The 19,292-nt window shown below is 44.4% G+C and overlaps 1 protein-coding gene across 3 annotated transcripts in view; it reads right to left on the bottom strand.

The window, feature by feature from the left end:
- Nucleotides 1–727: 727 nt before the first annotated feature.
- Nucleotides 728–19,292, bottom strand: part of CD59 (CD59 molecule (CD59 blood group)) — a 202,376-nt gene continuing 183,811 nt past the window's right edge. For 2 of the 3 annotated variants that reach the window (XM_065945529.1, XM_065945530.1), the window contains exons 2-4: nucleotides 14,608–14,695; nucleotides 9,237–9,335; nucleotides 728–2,275 (exon numbers count right to left, since the gene is read on the bottom strand). In XM_065945529.1, the coding sequence (XP_065801601.1) occupies nucleotides 2,073–2,275; nucleotides 9,237–9,335; nucleotides 14,608–14,674 (369 nt within the window). In that variant the 5' untranslated portion in view covers nucleotides 14,675–14,695 and the 3' untranslated portion in view covers nucleotides 728–2,072. The remainder of the gene's footprint in view (nucleotides 2,276–9,236; nucleotides 9,336–14,607; nucleotides 14,696–19,292) is intronic. The other variant, XM_065945528.1, reaches the window with a different exon arrangement.

Raw genomic sequence — 19,292 nt, 5'->3', positions numbered from 1 at the left:
GTGCTCTCCCTAGCTCCCTTTTAGCAGATTCTGCTTTAGAGAATGACCCCCTTCTCAATCCACTCTGGCCCCAAAGTGGGCAGAAGACCCAGGAGAGCAAGCACAGTGTCTCACCCTGGTGTCTAAATCTAGAAAGAGAATTCTGGAACTTCCCAACTCCTGGCTTTTTTCTTAATTAAAAAAAAAAATTATTTTTGGCCACACTGTATGGTGTGCAGGGTCTCAGTTCCCCAACCTGGGACTGAACTTGGGCCACGACAGTGAAAGTGCTGAATCCTAACCACTAGACCACCAGGGAATTCCCCCAATTCCTGGCTTTTTTCAGTCTGGTTGGATTCCTCTTCAAAGTTCCCCAAAATTCATTTCCTGCCTAAGTCGGTCAAAGTTTGTTCTTGTTCCTTAGAACTAAAAGGCACTATATGAAATGAGCTGCTTTGCTGTGGAATGGTCAGTACTTCCTCAGGCAGAAAAAGTCCTACCGAGGAAAGAGTCACACCGAGTTGCACTCTGTCTTTGAAAAGAATATTAAAGATGTAAGGAAAAGCACCGAATCGGCAAGGAACACAAAGCCCCAAAGTAATGCTAGGCTGGGATGAGGAAGCCTCTGTCTTCATGTCCAAGTAATACCAACCACAGGAGAAACCTGGTACTAAGATCTCTTCTTTCAGTTGCTACCATTGGACGTGTTGCATATGTTGCTATCCTTTTGGGCCAATAACCACACTCGTGCATTTGATGAGATTTTATTTTCAGAAAAAAGGCAGGATTAATTTCAGTCTGTCCAGCACATCACAAAAACAAAGATTTAAAAAAAAAAATCAAGAAATTTCACCCTTATCTGTAAAAGTCAGGCTATGCTGTTACAAACAGCCAAGATTGTAAGCATACAAATGTCATTAAGTCTACTGAATCTTATTCACCAGTACCCACAAGAAAAAAGGCAAAATTTTGTCCTCCTGAAAAGGTGGGCACTTTTTAGCAAACTGGTAATGCTTTTGGAAGCCTCAGCATTTGTGATGATGCTAATAGCCCTTACAAATGTATTTTACACAATCTGTGCTGACTCAGCTAGGAGCCTACTGGCTGTGTGTCGGCCGGTAAAACACATCCCTGCAGACCTGTTACTGTTCATGATGACATTTGGAACTTTCAAATCCTAACCCCAAAGGTCCCTCCTGTTCCAGTCACTCATTATACATACACACATGAAGAGTGTTCGTAACAGTTAAAATAAGCATACTTAATAACTGCAAGTCATATGTAACACAGAATATTCAAATGTTTAGTTTTTAACTGTGTGTGACAAAGCCAAGACAGCCTACCATGTCAATAGAAAAGGTAGGCAGTGGAAGGGAGAGTTTTAACACGCTGTTCATTTATGCTACTAAGTTTTTCTAGCAAAAGACAGCAAAGCCAATACAAAATTGAGGGACAGAGGAAAACAGATTTGAGCCACTGGTACCTCTTGAAAGACAAACCTTGTGTTTCCATGCTCTGCCATCTGGAAAGCTTACCTCCTTCCCAGGCAGCTGAGAATACAACAGTCATTCCTACTACTCTTCTTTAAGAATATCATTGTCCCTGACTGACAGCCGACATCTGAAAGATGCATCATGCCTACCTGCATACAGGCGCCATGAAAGGCGAGCATAAAGCATTCCTTCTGAGAGACTGTTGAAGAGGAGACCCTTGCCCCAGCTACCCCAGAAAAGTACTGATCACGCTAATTACATCCAAGGAACCAGAGGGAAACGTCTGAGAATTGCAGAGTAGCTACTCAAGCTGTCCCTGCAAAGCTGGCCCCACGGAGTGCAGAGTAAGAAGCATGTCAACTCACTCAAATTACATGCGGTTCACTCTTAACCTTTTTCAACTCAAACAGGTCTTCTCTGCCAGCAGGACTGGTCTTCAGAGTCTTTCTGAGTTCCTCTATTATTCACGTTGCTCAAGCTAGTTTTAGTCTTTACCAACAGGATCCAGTTGGAAAACAAAAAGCCTTTGGAACATAGCATCACATGAAGGAAGGAATATATAGAAACAGGACATTCAGGAGAAGCCCTCCTGGCATAGATTTAGAGATAAAAGTGGCAGACTGCCACTAGCAACAGAGTGACCAGCAGTGGTGTCTTCTCGGATATCCTGGTCCTATCACTTTTGTTACACAGGTTCTTCTGGCAGCAGTGATACTGGAGCTCCTTCTCCCCTAAGCTTCTTGCAATGATCTCAAAATTGCAATCTTGAAACCTCCAACACTGGTGGTAAAATTTTAGCGGCACTGTGGGAAAACACACACATACAAGGGTAAGCAATCAAGCAGGTAAAGCTCTATACTTGTCTTTGAATTCTCCTATCTGGCTAAAAAGATGCAGGAGCCAGCTCTGAATGGAACCTCTCCATAAAGCCAGAGTCTCAGCAGAGCCAGAACAGCCGTGTGTGCATAGGAGGCAACAGACAATCATATTAATGTTCGAGATTTACCAAGATTTTTAAATGCCCTCTTTGATTTGGCAATCCCACTTCTAGGCTTTCCTCTCTGAATGACTTGAAAAAAGGCTTAAGATACATGCTCAAGAATGGTCACTGCACTATCTGTAGCAGCAAGAAACTAAAAGACAGCCTGTTAACAAAAAAAAAAGCATCTGAATAAATTATGGTAGAGGTTCCCCACAACAAAGTTCCATGCAGATAAGGAATGTCATGGGACTATGTGTGTTGACATGGGAAGTTTTAGTTTCTTTAAAAAAAAATGCAGAAAAAATAGATAAATTGGACTTCATCAAAATTAAAAACTTTAGTGCTTCAAATAAGGAACACTTTAAAAAATTAAAAAAAAAAAATGGGCAAAGGATATAGATACTTCAAAGATATACAAGTGACCAATAAGTGCATGAAAAGATGCTCAATATCATTAGTCATTAAGAAAATACAAATCAAAACCACAGTGAACATCAATTCATACCAACTAGGGTGGCTGTAATCAAGAAACTGAAAAATAATTAGTGTCATGGAATATTAGAACCCTCATATATTGCTTGTGGAAAGGTAAAACGGTGCAGGTATCTCGGAAAAGTCTAGTATTTCCTCAAAAGGTTAAAAATAGCTTCCATATGACCTAGTAATTCTACTTCTAGGTAAATACATCACCCAAGAGAACTGAAAACTATGTTCACACAAAAGCTTATATACCAATGATCATAGCAGCATTATTCAAAACAGCTAAAAAGTGGAAACAACCCAGATGTCCATTAACTGATGAATGGATAAATAAAATGTGGTATATCCACCTAATGGAATATTATTTGGCCATAAAAAGGGAAAAAGTACTGTGATATATCCAATAACATGGGTGAATCTTAAGAACTTCATGCTCAGTGACAGGAGCCGATCACAGAGGACCACAACATTTTATGGTTCAGTTAATATTCAGAACAAGCAAATCCATGGAGACAGAAAGTAGATTAGTAGCTGCCAGGGTGTGTGGGAAGGAGGAATGGGCAGTGACTGCTAATAGGTATGGGGCTTCCTTCTGGGACCATAACAATGTTATGAAATTAGACAGTAGTGATAGTTATACAGACTTGTGAATATACTAAAGACCACTGAATTATACACTTTAAATTGAACTTTGGAACTGAGATATGTGAATTCCATCTCAAGAGAAAAAAAGCCTAGATGCAGAGCAATATGTAGAATGTGGTCCACTTGTATAAATCATATGTGTGGGGCTAAATACATTAATTTTCTCTGGGAAGAATTTCCAAGGAATTTAACAGTGTTACCTTCACAGAAGACTATCTTTCATTTATATATTTATTATATTTATATGTGGATTGAGATTTAAAATAAAGTCACTGGATGAATTTATTTCCAAAATACTTTAACTTCCTTTAAAGATCATTAGACTATTCAGTAACACAGGAAAAACTTTCCAAAAGAACATGCAGTTGTGGTTCTAATTTTTGCACAACAAAGGAAAATAAAGGCCAAAAGTATATATGCCAAGTATCTTATACTGGCATATATAATTACATAAACTATGTTAAGTGGAAAAAAAAAGTGTTGAGAGAGAAGAATTATCTTAGATTTTCCTCTTCAAAAGTTACAGTATGTGCTAGATGCTAGGGACACACAGACATATCGATAGAAGGCTGGTGCTTGCCCTGGCATCCCTTTCTTTTCTTCTGTGTTGGAAAGATGAAAAATACAGATGCCTATTTTTTTACATAAGGCTTGTAACTAATTTATCCAACTGCACTCACAGCTCAGAACAAAAACCCCTAAGTTAATAACTGCAGGTTATAACTGTTCTGTACTCCCCTTCAGAGATGAGGTGCTGGCCTGGATTTTAATGAAGTCTGGTCAAGTGGAAAAGGCCAGAACAATTGTTTCAGTGATTCTGCTTGTTTGGGTCATAAGCATTTAAGAGGCTGCTTCTAAAACTGTACTAAAAATACTGTTGAATAGGACAAGTTACTGCCTTACGTAATAATAATCAGACACTGGAACTAGGAAGGCATTAAAGCCACCAGAATATTAATTTGGGAAGCCTAACAGCTTGAGGAGGGCAGATTAATTTTGTCCTAATTATTCATTAATAAATTAGTCATTTATTAATAACTGCTACCAATTAATCACATACTACTTGTCCTGGTGGTTCAGAGGTTAAAGCGTCTGCCTGCAATGCGGGAGACCTGGGTTCGATCCCTGGGTTGGTAAGATCCCCTGGAGAAGGAAATGGCAACCCACTCCAGTATTCTTGCCTGGAGAATCCCATGGATGGAGGAGCCTGATGGGCTACATTAGTCCATGGGGTTGCAAAGAGTCAGACATGACTGAGCAACTTCACTTTCACCTGTCCTGCAGTGAGCCAAGTATTTCACTTGGATGATCTTATCTGCATAACAACCTTACAAGGGTGATCTCACCAAAGCCACTATCAGAATGACCTGAATAAAAGTGGATTACATCAGTCACTGGAATGTTGAAGGTTCTGTCTCTGGGCACAGCCTCTCTGCCCTTTTTGAAGATTTAGTTCAAGTCTGCTTTTACCAAGGAATAGTCCCCAATTGACTTAGGGACCCTTAAGTATGTCCCTTATTTGAAAGGCCATTTCAGCAATGATTGCTTGACACTGTCATCAGAAGTTCTGCCAGACTCCAAGTACATGGTTTATACTTCCAGGACCTAGCCAGGATGCCAGTAAACAGTGGCTGAATTAATACCCATCTGTCTCTCTTCTAGATGGCATCTGCATACACTATCATACACATTTCTCCTCTAACTGCCCTACTGACCTTGGGAGATAAGTATTCCCATTTCCCAGTCTGGGGGTGTGATATGTGGTTAAATAATTTCTCCAATGTACGCTTGGCCTTTGACTCATGTTTATGACAATGTGTTCTCTGCCTCTCCCAGGCTGATGTCAGAGCTGGAGGGGGATTTAGATGCTCTGTTAGTATCTGCCTTACTGTAAGGTCTGAGTATCTATATTTCAAGAACTGCTACCACCACATGTCTAGCTGAAGTTTTGGGACACATGTTCATGAGAAGAAGGAAATTACTACTTAAGATTCACATCATCCTTTAAAAAAAATTTGTATTTTAGTTTTAGATTCACAGCAAAATTGAGTAGAGTTCCTATATAGCCTACTGACACCCCCAGCCACGACCCTAAACAACCTCCCTCACTATTAACATCTCCAACAACTCCATGTGTTGCAATTGATGTCATCATGATCACCCAAAGTCCATAATTTACATTTAGGTTCCCTCTGGGTGCTGTATATTCTATGGGGCTTGACAAAACATATGATGTGTATCCATCGCTATAGTATCATACTGGTTGCCCTAAAAATCCTGTGCTCCACCTATTCATGCCTCCCTCCTCCCCACTTAACCCCTGGCAGTCACTGTCCTTTTGATTATCTCCTTAGTTTGCCTTTTCCAAAATATGTCGTTGGAATGATAACTGTACTTAGCCTTGCCAAAGTGACTTCCTTCACTCAGCAATATGCAGTTTCCTTCACGTCTTTTCATGGATTGACACCTCATTTCTCCATTCTCTGGAGGTACCACCATTTATTTATCCATTCACCTACAAAGAGGCATCTCAGTTGCTTCCAAGTTTGGGCAATTATGAATAAAGGTGCTATAAACATCCATGTGCAGGTTTTTGTATGGACCTAAGTTTTCAACTCAATTGGGTAATGAAATCAAGGAATGCAATTGTTGAATCTATGGTGAGGGTACGTTTCGTTTTTTAAGGAACTGCCAAACAGTCTGTACCAATTTACATTCTCACCAGCAGTGAATGAGACTCTAGGAGCTCCACACCCTCACTGGGATCTGCTGTGGTCAGTGTTTTACACCCTGGCCCCTCTAATAGATGTGCCTCACTGTTCACATTAACTGTTTTTAGGTGTAACAGTTCATTATAAGATGAGTAAATTCTGGGGATCCAATGTACAGCATGGTGACTGTAGTTAATAATGTGGTTAGTCGCTCAGTCCTAATCCAACTCTTTGCGACCCATGGACTGTAGCCCACCAGGCTCCTCTGCCCATGGGGATTCTCCAGGCAAGAATACAGGAGTGGGTTGCCATGCCTTCCTCCAAGGGATCTTCACAACCCAGGGACTGAACCCAGGTCTCCCATATTGCAGGCAGACTCTTTATCATCTGAGCCACCAGGGAAGCCCATGAATACTAAAGTGGGTAGCCCATCCCTTCTCCAGGGGACCTTCCCAACCCAGGAATCAAACTGGGGTCTCCTGCATTGCAGGCGGATTCTTTACCAGGGAGTTAATAATACTAGATTGTCTATTCAAAAATTGCTTAAGAGAATAGATCTTAAGTGTTCTCATCATACACAAAAAGGTAACAATGGGACAGGGTGAATGTATTAATTAGACTGTGGTAATCACTGCAGATGGTGATTGCAGCCATGAAATTAAAAGACGCTTATTCCTTGGAAGGAAAATTATGACCAACCTAGACAGTATATTAAAATGCAGAGACATTACTTTGCCAACAAAGGTCTGTCTAGTCAAGGCTATGGTTTTTCCAGTGGTCATGTATGGATGTGAGAATTGGACTATAAAGAAAGCTGAACGCTGAAGAATTGATGCTTTTGAACTGTGGTGTTGGAGAAGACTCTTGAGAGTCCCTTGGACAGCAAGAAGATCCAACCAGTCCATCCTGAAGGAGATCAGTCCTGGGTGTTCATTGGAAGGACTGATGATGAAGCTGAAACTCCAATACTTTGGCCACCTCATGAGAAGTGTTGACTCACTGGAAAAGACCCTGATGCTGGGAGGGACTGGGGGCAGGAGGAGAAGGGGAGGACAGAGGATGAGATGGCTGGATGGCATCACTGATTCGATGGACGTGAGTTTGAGTAAACTCTGGGAGTTGGTGATGGACAGGGAGGCCTGGCGTGCTGTGATTCATGAGGTCGCAAAGAGTGGCTATGACTGAGCGACTGAACTGAATCATTTCACACTTTAAATATATACAGTTTTTATTTGTCAATTATACTTCAATAATGTTAGAAAACAATTAAAATGAAAGTTTAACCATTTAGGTAGGAAACAATAGGATTAGAGAACTGGAAAAAAAGTTTCAATTTCACTCTACTTCCCTCTTCCCTTCTCTCCACCTCTACCATCCAATATACCCATTCTATCAATAAAAAAACACAGGCAGGAAGAATTTACTGCTGGCAGGACAGAGATCTGAGCACAAAGCTTCTAACTGCTAATCTAATACTTACTCTGCACATAATACTGCCTTTATTATCTCATTGGGAAATTATACTTTTTATCGTGGGGGTCCAAGAGACAGATGATCAGGGTTAAGAAGTAGGTCTCTGTGTTTGTAGGTAACTGGTGCTCAAATATTTGTGGTTGTTCTCTCTGGGGGCCTCATTGTGCTTTCTACATTAGCAATGAATCAACATGGGCTTCCAGGTGAGGCAGAGGAACTGTCTCCCTACAGAAACAAGGACCTCACACGCAGGCCTTGGAATTAGAGCTGCATTCCAGGAACTAGTACCAAAATTAAGAGATACTCCTATTATTTACACAGGAGAATTCTAATTCATCCTGACTTACTGAGGGATTTTTCCTTTCTGGGGAAATCAATCTCCCCCTTCTTTCTATCAGGTTTTTCTATGCTTGTGGGTCTCCCAAAACTTTTCTGAGTTTACCTGATGTGATCAGCATTCTTTGAAGGATGCTGGGAAGAATCTGCATAGAGAGTGTGAGTGAACTAACTTGGAGAGTGTTTTGATTTTTGTCTCTTAAGAGATGGAAGTTGGGGGGTTTACCTTGTACCAAGGTTGCAGACCCTGAAATAGCTGCTCCTCGCCTCACAGGATCTTTTCTACATGTCCATTCAATCCAGAACCACACCCAGCAAGAGTGGAGGGCATGATGTGGCTGGCTTCTTGCCTCTGCCCACCATTTCCTAAATTCTGCTTTAATAGGATTTATGGAAGAGGCAATTCCATAGTCTAACCAATTTGGAAAATGCAGATTTGACAGACCTTGCCAATGCTGGCCATTGCCCATCCCAAGCCCGTGATTGCCTTGCTCTCTGAGGCCACCGAGCCGTGGTACCTGCTTTGCCTTTCTCTGGAACACCCTTCCCCGCTTGGTCCTCTTACTTCCCATTTGTCCGCTGAGCTCAGCTTGAGTCCCCTTAGGACTCTGCATATATTAAATTCCCCCGAGAAATGATACACGAGTATAAGTAAATAAAGACATCTGTGACAGCTACACAAGCCTCTCACAAGTTTCATTGTCTCCTTTCTTCATCTTTGTATCTCCAGCTCCTAGCTCAGGCTCTAACACATGGCAGGCTCTCAAAAGTTTGGGAGGCAGCCAGTGTAGGTGTTATGAGAACAAGTGTTGGAACTGGATGGATTTCCCTATTTAAATCCTGAGCTGGTTTCCTTGACCTCAGCGTGTTGCTTAATCTGAATCTCAAGTCTCCTTGTTTACCAAATGGGAATAAAATATTACCCCAAGTGGTAGATGGAAAGCGTTAAGTTAAAAAAGGAAAACAAAACAAAAACAAATGGAAAGTGCTTAGTGTTGTATGCAACTGGTGCTATTAAATGGTAGCTATTACTTATTGAATACAAGTTTAACAAAAAAGAGGGTGGCACGGATTTTTTCCCAGGCCCTCTTCATCCCGTTACACTCAGGCAGAGAGAGGAGAGGGCGAGGCTCTTACCAGCCTTAGCGTAGAGACAAGCATCTTGATTATGTGAACAGTTGATGGCTGTGGTGCAGTCAACCTGGTTAACACAGCTGTAGCACTGCAGGCTGTGACCTAGAATCAGGAAGAAGGACCGTCAGGACCTGGTAGATAAGCAGGGACTCACGCTCCTGGCAGCAGAAGCAAGCCCACCATCTCCAGCAGTGTGGGTCAGAGGTCAGCAACTCACAGTGGGATGCCTTCCCACACAAACCTGCACCAGACATAGTTTTTGAAGTTCAGACTTCCGTTCCAGCAGTGGTTTTCCGGACCCTGTGGCATGTGCAAGGGGAATGTCCAGGTTTCAAAGCCCATTTAATTGTGCAATTGAGAAGCTTTCTCCTACCTTCAACCAGAAGTGATTAATCTGCAATGTTATAACATGTTGAAAGGCACCCATCAAGAGAATAAACTAGCAGAATTCTATAAACATCTTCCACAACAAATATGCTCTGACATCACATTCTCTAGGACTGATCATCGGTATTTGGTAGCACCTATCTGTGTGAAAAGACATGTTCCAAGATGAAATACATTAAATCTATCACAAATCAGTATCAACACATGAACATTTGCAACTCATGTGATGATGGGGAACACTAACTTTTTTTTTTTCATTTATTTTTATTAGTTGGAGGCTAATTACTTTACAATATTGTAGTGGGTTTTGTCATACATTGACATGAATCAGCCATGGATTTACATGTATTCCCCATCCCGATCCCCCCTCCCACCTCCCTTTCTACCCGATTCCTCTGGGTCTTCCCAGTGCACCAGGACTGAGCACTTGTCTCATGCATCCAACCTGGGCTGGTGATCTGTTTCACCATAGATAATATACATGTTTCGATGCTGTTCTCTCGAAACATCCCACTCTCACCTTCTCCCACAGAGTCCAAAAGTCTGTTCTGTACATCTGGGTGACACTAACTTTTGAATCAGTGTAAGAAAAATGTTATTCTCCAAGAAATAATTCCATTTTTATTAGTAGGGCTGTATCATAAATAATTGTACTCAATTATTAATTTTTGAATCATCAATTAAAAACTTAGAGAAACTTGTTTTCTCTCTTATTTATACAAAAGCCTACAAAATACCCTTGATTTTTGTCTCTTGGCCTGCAAAGCCTAAAATATTTACTATCTGGCCCTCTACAGAACAAGTCTGATGGCCTCTGGGACAAGGCATCCTCGGTGTGGCTGTTCCCTGCTGAGGGACTGGCCCATCACCAGAAGCAAACACAGCCAAGGGACGGGCAGCAGCCGTGTATCCTAAACCCATATGGGCGAAGAGTCATTGCACAGTGACACTGAACATAGGGCTGGCTCCTATGCCGCTGGTTCCCCAGTTTGAAAAATGACTACCACTCTCATTCCATTCTTAGGATTCCTCTTTGGTGGCTAGACTTCAAGTTTCACTGATTTTCCTTTCTGTTTTATATAACAGTGGTGACAGGACAAAGATGAGTCATATTCCACATGTGCCATGTAATCAGTATTTGGCAATACCCATATGTATGCACAAAATTCTCCAAGCCAGGCTTCAGCAATACATGAACCGTGAACTTCCAGATGTTAAACCTGGTTTTAGAAAAGGCAGAGGAACCAGAGATCAAACTGCCAACATCCACTGGATCATCGAAAAAGCAAGAGAGTTCCAGAAAAACAGCTATTTCTGTTTCATTGACTATGCCAAAGCCTTTAACTATGTGGATCACAGTAAACTTGGAAAATTCTGAAAGAGATGGGAATACCAGACCATCTGACCTGTCTCGTGAGAAACCTGTATGCAGATCAGGAAGCAACATTTAGAATTGGACATGGACCAACAGACTGGTTCCAAATAGGAAAAGGAGTACGTCAAGGCTGTATATTGTCACCCTGCTTATTTAACTTATTTGCAGAGTACATCATGAGAAATGCTGGGCTGGTTGAAGCACAAGCTGGAATCAAGATTGCTGGGAGAAATATCAATAACCTCAGATATACAGATGACACCACCCTTATGGCAGAAAGTGAAGAGGAACTAAAAAGTCTACTGATGAAAGTGAAGGAGAGTGAAAAAGTTGGCTTAAAGCTCAACATTCAGAAAACTAAGATCATGGCATCTGGTCCCATCACTTCATGGCAAATAGATGGGGAAACAGTGGAAACAGTGTCAGACTTTATTTTTGGGGCTCCAAAATCACTGCAGATGGTGATTGCAGCCATGAAATTAAAAGATGCTTACTCCTTGGAAAGAAAGTTATGACCTACCTGGATAGCATATTTAAAAACAGAGACATTACTTTGCCAACAAAGGTCTGCCTAGTCAAGGCAATGGTTTTTCCAGTGGTCATGTATGGATATGAAAGTTGGACTGTGAAGAAAGCTGAGTGCCGAAGAATTGATGCTTTTGAACTGTGGTGTTGGAGAAGACTCTTGAGAGTCCCTTGGACTGCAAGGAGATCCAACCAGTCCATCCTAAAGGAGATTAGTCCTGGGTGTTTATTGGAAGGACTGATGATGAAGCTGAAACTCCAATACCTTGGCCACCTCATGTGAAGAGTTGACTCACTGGAAAACCACCCTGATGCTGGGAAGGATTGGGGGCAGGAGGAGAAGGGGACAACAGAGGATGAGATGGCTGGATGGCATCACCGACTCGATGGACATGGTTTTGGTAGACTCCAGGAGTTGGTGATGGACAGGGAGGCCTGGCGTGCTGCAATTCATGGGGTGGCAAAGAGTCAGACACGACTGAGCAACTGAACTGAACTGATGAGAAGACATTTTCAAAGATGAAATGTGTAAAGTGTCATAAAAGAATGGCATGGTGAAACCAAAACCAAAATGTTGGTTTTAGCACCAGAGAGGACTTTTAGTCCTAAGGCCATAGCCTGGGTTTATCACCAGGGAGAAGAATTTTCAGAAGGCCAGAAGAAAGTGGCTCCTCACTTTCTGAGTCAGGAGTGAAACACTCTATAACATCTTAAATGACCACGCCTGCCTTCACAGGTGTGAAATCCCAACTAGCAGAGGACCCTCTGATTTGAGAAGGTTCCAGGTTAAACTTTGAAACATCAGCCTCCCAAACCCCCCTTCCTCCATTTTGCTTGCAGATGATAAGACAGATGTCTGGAGAGGAGGTGTGACGCCATCAAGAACACCCAAAGCACTGCATGCAGCAGAGATGAGGCCAGCCCCCAGGCCCGGGGCCGGGCTCTGCTGGTCCCCCCTGCCTCTTCTCTGCCACGCTCAGTGTTTGCCACGCCTGCGTGAGACGGCAGTCACCATGAGAAGGGACAAAGATGCCACTTTTCAACAATCTTCCCCGGCTCCAGAAGTGTGTGCATCTGATAGAGCAAAGACTGAAGAGGGAGAGGATATTCTCGCCTTGCGATCCAAGAGGGCCACTTGGAAAGGCTACCCATGGGAGTACATTTTCTCCTGGCTACAGCTACAGTTCATTTGGCTTCTTGACAAACCTTCGGACAGAGGAAAGCGAGCTCACCTTTGGAACTTCTGTGAGGCAAAAATATTCACAGCTAACACAGTGTTCAAATATCTAAACTTTCAATCTTCAGAGAACTGCTGTAAGAGGCAGGCTTAAACTAAGATGTTAACTAACTTGTCAAAAGGCAGACAGCCCTTAAGAGGAGAGCTGGGATTTATACCCAGACGGTCGGTTCTGAAGCCCACGCTTGGTTTGTTTACCATGATGTTCTTCTAAACATCCTGAATGAAAAAGAGAAGAAACCAACCATAATCACGGAGGAGACCAGGCCAGGGGCAAGCAATAAGTCAGAGGATGGCTGTTTGATATTCCAGTCACTTAACCAGGGTGAAGTGGACATTCTTCACACTCCAACTCCCTCGGGAACGACCTAAGTGCCCCCAAGACCTGTCACAGAATGGCTAATGGCACCAAACCCAAGCTCCATAAGCAAATGTAGACTGTTGGAAAGTGGGTGTGACCAGGCTAGTCTTTTAAGACTTTCTTGATGTGGATCATTTTTTAAAGTCTTTATTGAATTTGTTATAATATTGCTTCTGCTTTATGCTTTGGTTTTTTGGCTATGAGGCAAGTGGAATCTTAGCTCCCCAACCAGGGATTGAATCTACACCCCCTGTATTGGAAGGCGAAGTCTTAACCACTGGACCACCAGGGAGGTCTCCCAGGCTGTTCTTATTACAGAAAATTCACTGGGTAGAACTGTGACAAGAATGTATGTTGTAACATAGTCAGTACATTACAAACCACTTTGGGCCAAGGTCAACAGTGGGGAAGAGGACAGGGAGGTCATGACTTCTGTCTTGTCTCAGAAAGACAGAACTTGGTCAAACGTGAGCTTAGGCCAATTTCTTCTTTGCTTCAGTTTCCTCAACTGTGAAATGGGAATAACAGCACTGAGCCCTCAGGGGGATGGCTAAGGATTAAATGAGACAGGGTCTGACCCAGGCCCTGGTACATAGTAAGTGTTCACCATATGGGAGCTGCTGACACTGTAAGCTCTAAGACACGCTCTAACACACAGATGACTCTGTACTATTCACTACATGGCTGCTTTCTTTTCTGTCTCCCATCCCTGCTCCTCAAAAAAAAAAAAAAAAAAATTAGTAATACCAACATGACAGAGGCAGAAAATGACCTCTGATTTGTATAACGAAGCAAAGTAAACACAGGTGTTCCTACTGTTAGAGGTAATGTGTATCTCCAGGAAGCGGGGCGGGGTAGGCTGGTGACGGAGATAGGTGCAGACACTTTGATGAAAGGCGTATTTGGGTTTGAATTGTGTCTGCAGCCCTTCAGTGTGATATTTTACAAACCATTTCTTTGGGCCTCAGTCAAGTCATCTGGAAAAGTGGCAATGAACAGCCCCTGCTCCATAGGATGGACATGAGGATTAAATAAGTAGATAGTGTTAAGATGCTGAGAACAGTGATGGGCTCATGAATGCTGTGGGCGGCAGCTGCTGCTGCTCTAACCACAGTACCCTCAGCCACAGCAGGGTCACGTGGGAGCACCCGGGGCGGCCGCTGAGCTCAGCAGTCTGAAGATGGCATGGATTGGCAGCCCTGGCCGCTGGCAGTGCGAGGGGTGAAACTTAAGAGGCGGTATGTAATGTCTCACCCACAAAAGCAGCTCTGTCACCCAGGATGAACTGTAACTCAGAAAGTGGTTCCTGAGGCAGGGCTGTAACGTACGAAGGAGCAGTCATATCACCCTGGACCTGTAACACTGATGGCGAAAGAGCCGAAGCCTGGCCCGGGTCCATGGCACCAGCCTGGTCATCCTGAAGCCTAAAAAAAACTTAGGGCTGAAGCAACCTACGTGACCCAGATCCAAGCCCCTCTGGATCACTCACCTAGTTGGCAGAGGACAGCCAGGAAGAACAGGAGCCCAAGCAGGATGTACCCTCCTTTGCTTGCCATTGCGACCAGCTACAGAGTCTAGAAGGAAGGAACACAAAGCATTGTCACAAACCAACAGGTGACTGCCGGGTGCCTCAGAAACCAAGAGCTGGAAGGTCTGGGGGCTTCAGGAAACACTGCGGTCCCTCTCCAGTGGGAGACCTCAGCTTGCTGAAGAAATGCTGTCAGGCCTGGTGGGAGGGGTGGCTGCAGGGAGGCAGAGCATACCATGCCCGCCCTGGCCCTCACCCACAGCAGCCGCGCACCGTTCCAGAAACTCCGTCCTTCTGAGCCTCAGTGGTCACGGCGGAGCAGTGGGACAGCACGATCTGCTGCATCGGGGGCAGTCACTCCAACGATAAAGTGAACCGAGTACACGAGGCATCACCTGCAATTCGAGCTCTGCAGGCCCCACCTCCAGCTGCTGGCTGAGCTGAGCCCAGGAAGCATCACTTTTCCAGGCCAGCCTCTAAGTGCATCACACCAAAGGGGGGGACCCTGGGGGACGCCAGCAGGTGTTCAGTGGCAAAACACAGGGCAAAGGCTTAGGGCACTGAAGCTCTGGCTCCCCACCTTGGTGTGATGGGGACACCTCCTTCTTCACTCTGAAAAGTAAGGGCGGGTTCCAGGTTAACTCTGCTGTCTAGTCCCTATTCCATTAAAGCTTAGAGGTGCGGCAGTGACCGACCGTCAGGGGAGAAGAGAGGAGGGCTGAAATGCCTCAAATCCTTTCACTTGAGAAGGAGGCCGAGCAACAGTTAGCCCAAGTCCAAACCATGAGCAGCAGATCTAAGGAGTCTCCTGACCCCACCCCGACTTCCCTGAGCAACAGGGAGGTGATATCTGCTCCCAAACAGGGTGGCTCCACATTCTAATCTCCTGAGCCCCACAAGCCAGGACCTCTGCCTGGCAAACAGATAGGGTTCTTGGTGGGTAGGCCCCGCCCTGCCCCACCCCGCCCCACCCCACCCCAACCCGCCCCACCCCACCCCACCCCACCCCACCCAGCCCTCCTTTGAGTTGGAGGTGGGTGGTGGGGAGGATGGGACCAGGAAGTGAAAATCACAGGCATGGGTGTTGCCTACAGATGATATTGAGAAAGCCCATGACCAGGAGACAGGAAGGTCACATTCTGATGAGTGGGGAAGCAGGAAGAAAATCTAACTGGGCCTGGACTCTCTTTAAGGCTGAGTCACCCCCATTTCCCTCTGGGGTCTTCAAAACCTACCATAGCCTATATGCCCACTCCCACCAGGCTGACCCTCCCTGGCGGGTAGCTGCCCAACACCCCAGTGCAATGAGGATCTGAGGCTGCCCAAGGCTAGTGGTCAAAAGCGCAGACCTGGACATACTAAAGTCTGGCTCTCCCCCAGCTACCCAGCCTCATTTTTCTCATCTATACGTGGGTGCTTCCCCACATGGGGAGATGGAACATAAAACAAGGTAACTGTGCTTGACACAGTCACAGGAAAGTGGTGGCTATTGCCACTTCCTACCTCCTTCTGGACACACACACACACCCCTCGCCTCCGCCACCACTACTGTAACAGGGGAGAAAAGGGGCAGGGCACAACTTTTGAGGGAATGACACAGCCCAAGGACACAACATAAACCCATTAGAATCAAATGGGACCAAGATGGCAGACAAGACTAGACCTTGATCCTCAATCAGCAAGTGAAATAACACACCCAGAGGTGCCAGGACAGCGCCAGTTCAGTTCGGTCACTCAGTCGTGTCCGACTCCTTGCGACCCCATGGACTGCAGCACACCAGGCTTCCCTGTCCATCACCAACTCCCAGAGCTTACTCAAGCTCATGTCCATCAAGTTGGTGATGCCATCCAACCATCTCATCCTCTGTCATCTCCTCTTCCCGCCTTCAATCTGTCCCAGCATCAGGGTCTTTTCAAATGAGTCAGTTCTTCGAATCAGGTGGTCAAAGTATTGAATTTTCAGCTTCAGCATCAGTCCTTCCAATGAATATTTAGGACTGATCTCCTTCAGGATGGAGTGGTTGGATCTCCCTGCGGTCCAAGGGACTCTCAAGAGTCTTCTCCAACACCACAGTTCAAAAGCATCAATTCTTCGGCACTCAGCTTTCTTTATAGTCCAACTCTCACATCCATACATGACCACTGGAAAAACCATAGCCCTGACTAGACAGACCTTTGTTGGCAAAGTAATGTCTCTGCTTTTTAATATGCTGTCTAGGTTGGTCCTAACTCTTCTTCCAAGGAGTAAGCATCTTTTAATTTCATGACTGCAGTCACTATCTGCAGTGATTTTGAAGCCCCCCAAAATATGTCTGCCACTGTTTCCCCATTTATTTGTCACGAATTAATGGGACTGGATGTCATGATCTTTGTTTTCTGAATGTTGAGCTTTAAGTCAACTTCTTCACTCTCCTCCTTCACTTTCATCTTTAGTTCTTCTTCGTTTTCTGCCACAAGAGTGGTGTCATCTGTATATCTGAGGTTATTGATATTTCTCCCAGCAATCTTGATTCCAGCTTGTGCTTCAACCAGCCCAGCATTTCTCATGATGTACTCTGCAGATAAGTTAAATAAGCAGGGTGACAATATATAGCCTTGACGTACTCCTTTTCCTATTTGGAACCAGTCTGTTGGTCCATGTCCAGTTCTAACTGTTGCTTCCTGACCCGCATACGGGTTTCTCAAGAAGCAGGTCAGGTGGTCTGGTATTCCCATCTCTTTCAGAATTTTCCACAGTTTACTGTGATCCACATAGTCAAAGGCTTTCGCACAGTCAATGAAACAGAAATAGATGTTTTTCTGGAACTCTCTTGCTTTTTCGATGATCCAGGGGATGTTGTCAATTTGGAAGTGGTCAAACCGGAGATGGCAAGATTGAACATCGACATTTTAGGAATCAGTGAACTAAAATGGACTGGAATGGGTTAATTTAACTCAGATGACCAATATCTACTACTGTGGGCAAGAATCCCTTAGAAGAAATGGAGTAGCCATCATAGTCAACAAAAGAGTCCAACATGCAATACTTGGAAGCAATCTCAAAAATGACAGAATGATCTCTGTTTTCAAGGCAAACCATTCAAGATCACAGTAATCCAACTCTATGCCCCAACCAGTAATGCTGAAGAAGCTGAAGTTGAACGGTTCTATGAAGCCCTACAAGACCTTCTAAAAGTAACACCCAAAAAAGATACCCTTTTCGTGATAGGGGACTGGAATGCAAAAGTACGAAGTCAAGAGATACCTGGAGTAACAGGCAAATTTGGCCTTGGAGTACAAAACGAAGCAGGTCAAAGACTAATAGAGTTTTGCCATGAGAACACACTGGTCGCAGCAAACACCCTCTTCCAACAAAACAAGAGAAGCTCTACAAATGCATATCACCAGATAGTCAACACCAAAATCAGACTGATTATATTCTTTGCAGCCAATGATGGAGAAGCTCTATACAGTCAGCATAAATAAGACTAGGAGCTGACTGTGGCTCAGATCATGAACTTCTTATTGCCAAATTCAGACTTAAATTGAAGAAAGTAGGGAAAACCACCAGACCATTCAAAGTATGACCTAAATCAAATCCCTTATGATTATACAGTGGAAGTGAGAAATAGATTCAAGGGATTAGATCCGATAGAGAGAGTGCCTGAAGAACTATGGAAGGAGGTTCATGACATTTCCAAGGCACTGTTCAAAGACCAAGGAGTGGGCAGTGGCCCAAATCCTGGAAATCTCCGCCCCATCCCCAGAATGGTTGGAATAATCCTCCCACTCATTAGCGTATGAAATTACCCAGCCTATAAAAACTAACCACCCCAAATTTCTGGGCACACTCGCCCTCTGACGGCCCACACTCTGTTTGCGGGGTGTGCTTCTCTGAGAATCTGAATAAATCTACTTCTTACCTATCACTTTGTCTCTCACTGAATTCTTTCTGCAATGAATCAAGAACCTGAGCTTCATTAGGTCCTGAAACCACGTACCATGGGTTTTGGCTGGGTTTGAGTGCCAGCCACATGGGTTCAAGTCCCAAGCAGGGTTTTGGCTGGCTTCAAGTCCCAAGCAAGGTTTTGGCTGGGTTTGAGTACCAGCACATGAGTTCAAGTCCCAATCTGTGGTAAACAGATTCACAACCACATCAGACTTCCTGCCCTAAGTCAGACAGGCATGTCCACACCTCCTGGCCGGACTATCGGCCTCTCCAGGGAGCTCCCCTCTTTTCCCTGAACCTGAGAGATGGGAGGCACCCTAACAGATCAGGGTCTCTACACCCTAACAAATCAGGAAGAGGTCCAGCCCCTCTGGCTGGCACCCAATGCCCCTGCAATGCTTTCTGCCTGGAGCCAGATGAGTCAAATGAACAGATTATAGTGTCCCCCTATCCCCAGACCCCAGTCAGTGACCCAGGCCCATCACACTCCAGCTCTCAGCCTGGTTCCTTACGTGCAAGGGCGTTTGGGTAGAAAGGATGACTTAACACACTCACACAAGCCTGGGGCTGGGAACAAGTGCTGCAAGAGGAACGGAGAGGAAGGCATCCATCAGAAGTTCCCAAAGAGGGAGGCAGGGAGTATCAGACTCTTCCTAAAAGTTCTGAAATGGCTGCTTCCTCGGCAGCCCCACCAGAGGAAGAGAGAGATCACAACCTC

Source organism: Muntiacus reevesi, chromosome 9 (assembly GCF_963930625.1).
Source record: "Muntiacus reevesi chromosome 9, mMunRee1.1, whole genome shotgun sequence".
NCBI classification, from domain to species: domain Eukaryota; kingdom Metazoa; phylum Chordata; class Mammalia; order Artiodactyla; family Cervidae; genus Muntiacus; species Muntiacus reevesi.
This window is presented reverse-complemented; position numbering and strand designations above follow the sequence as displayed.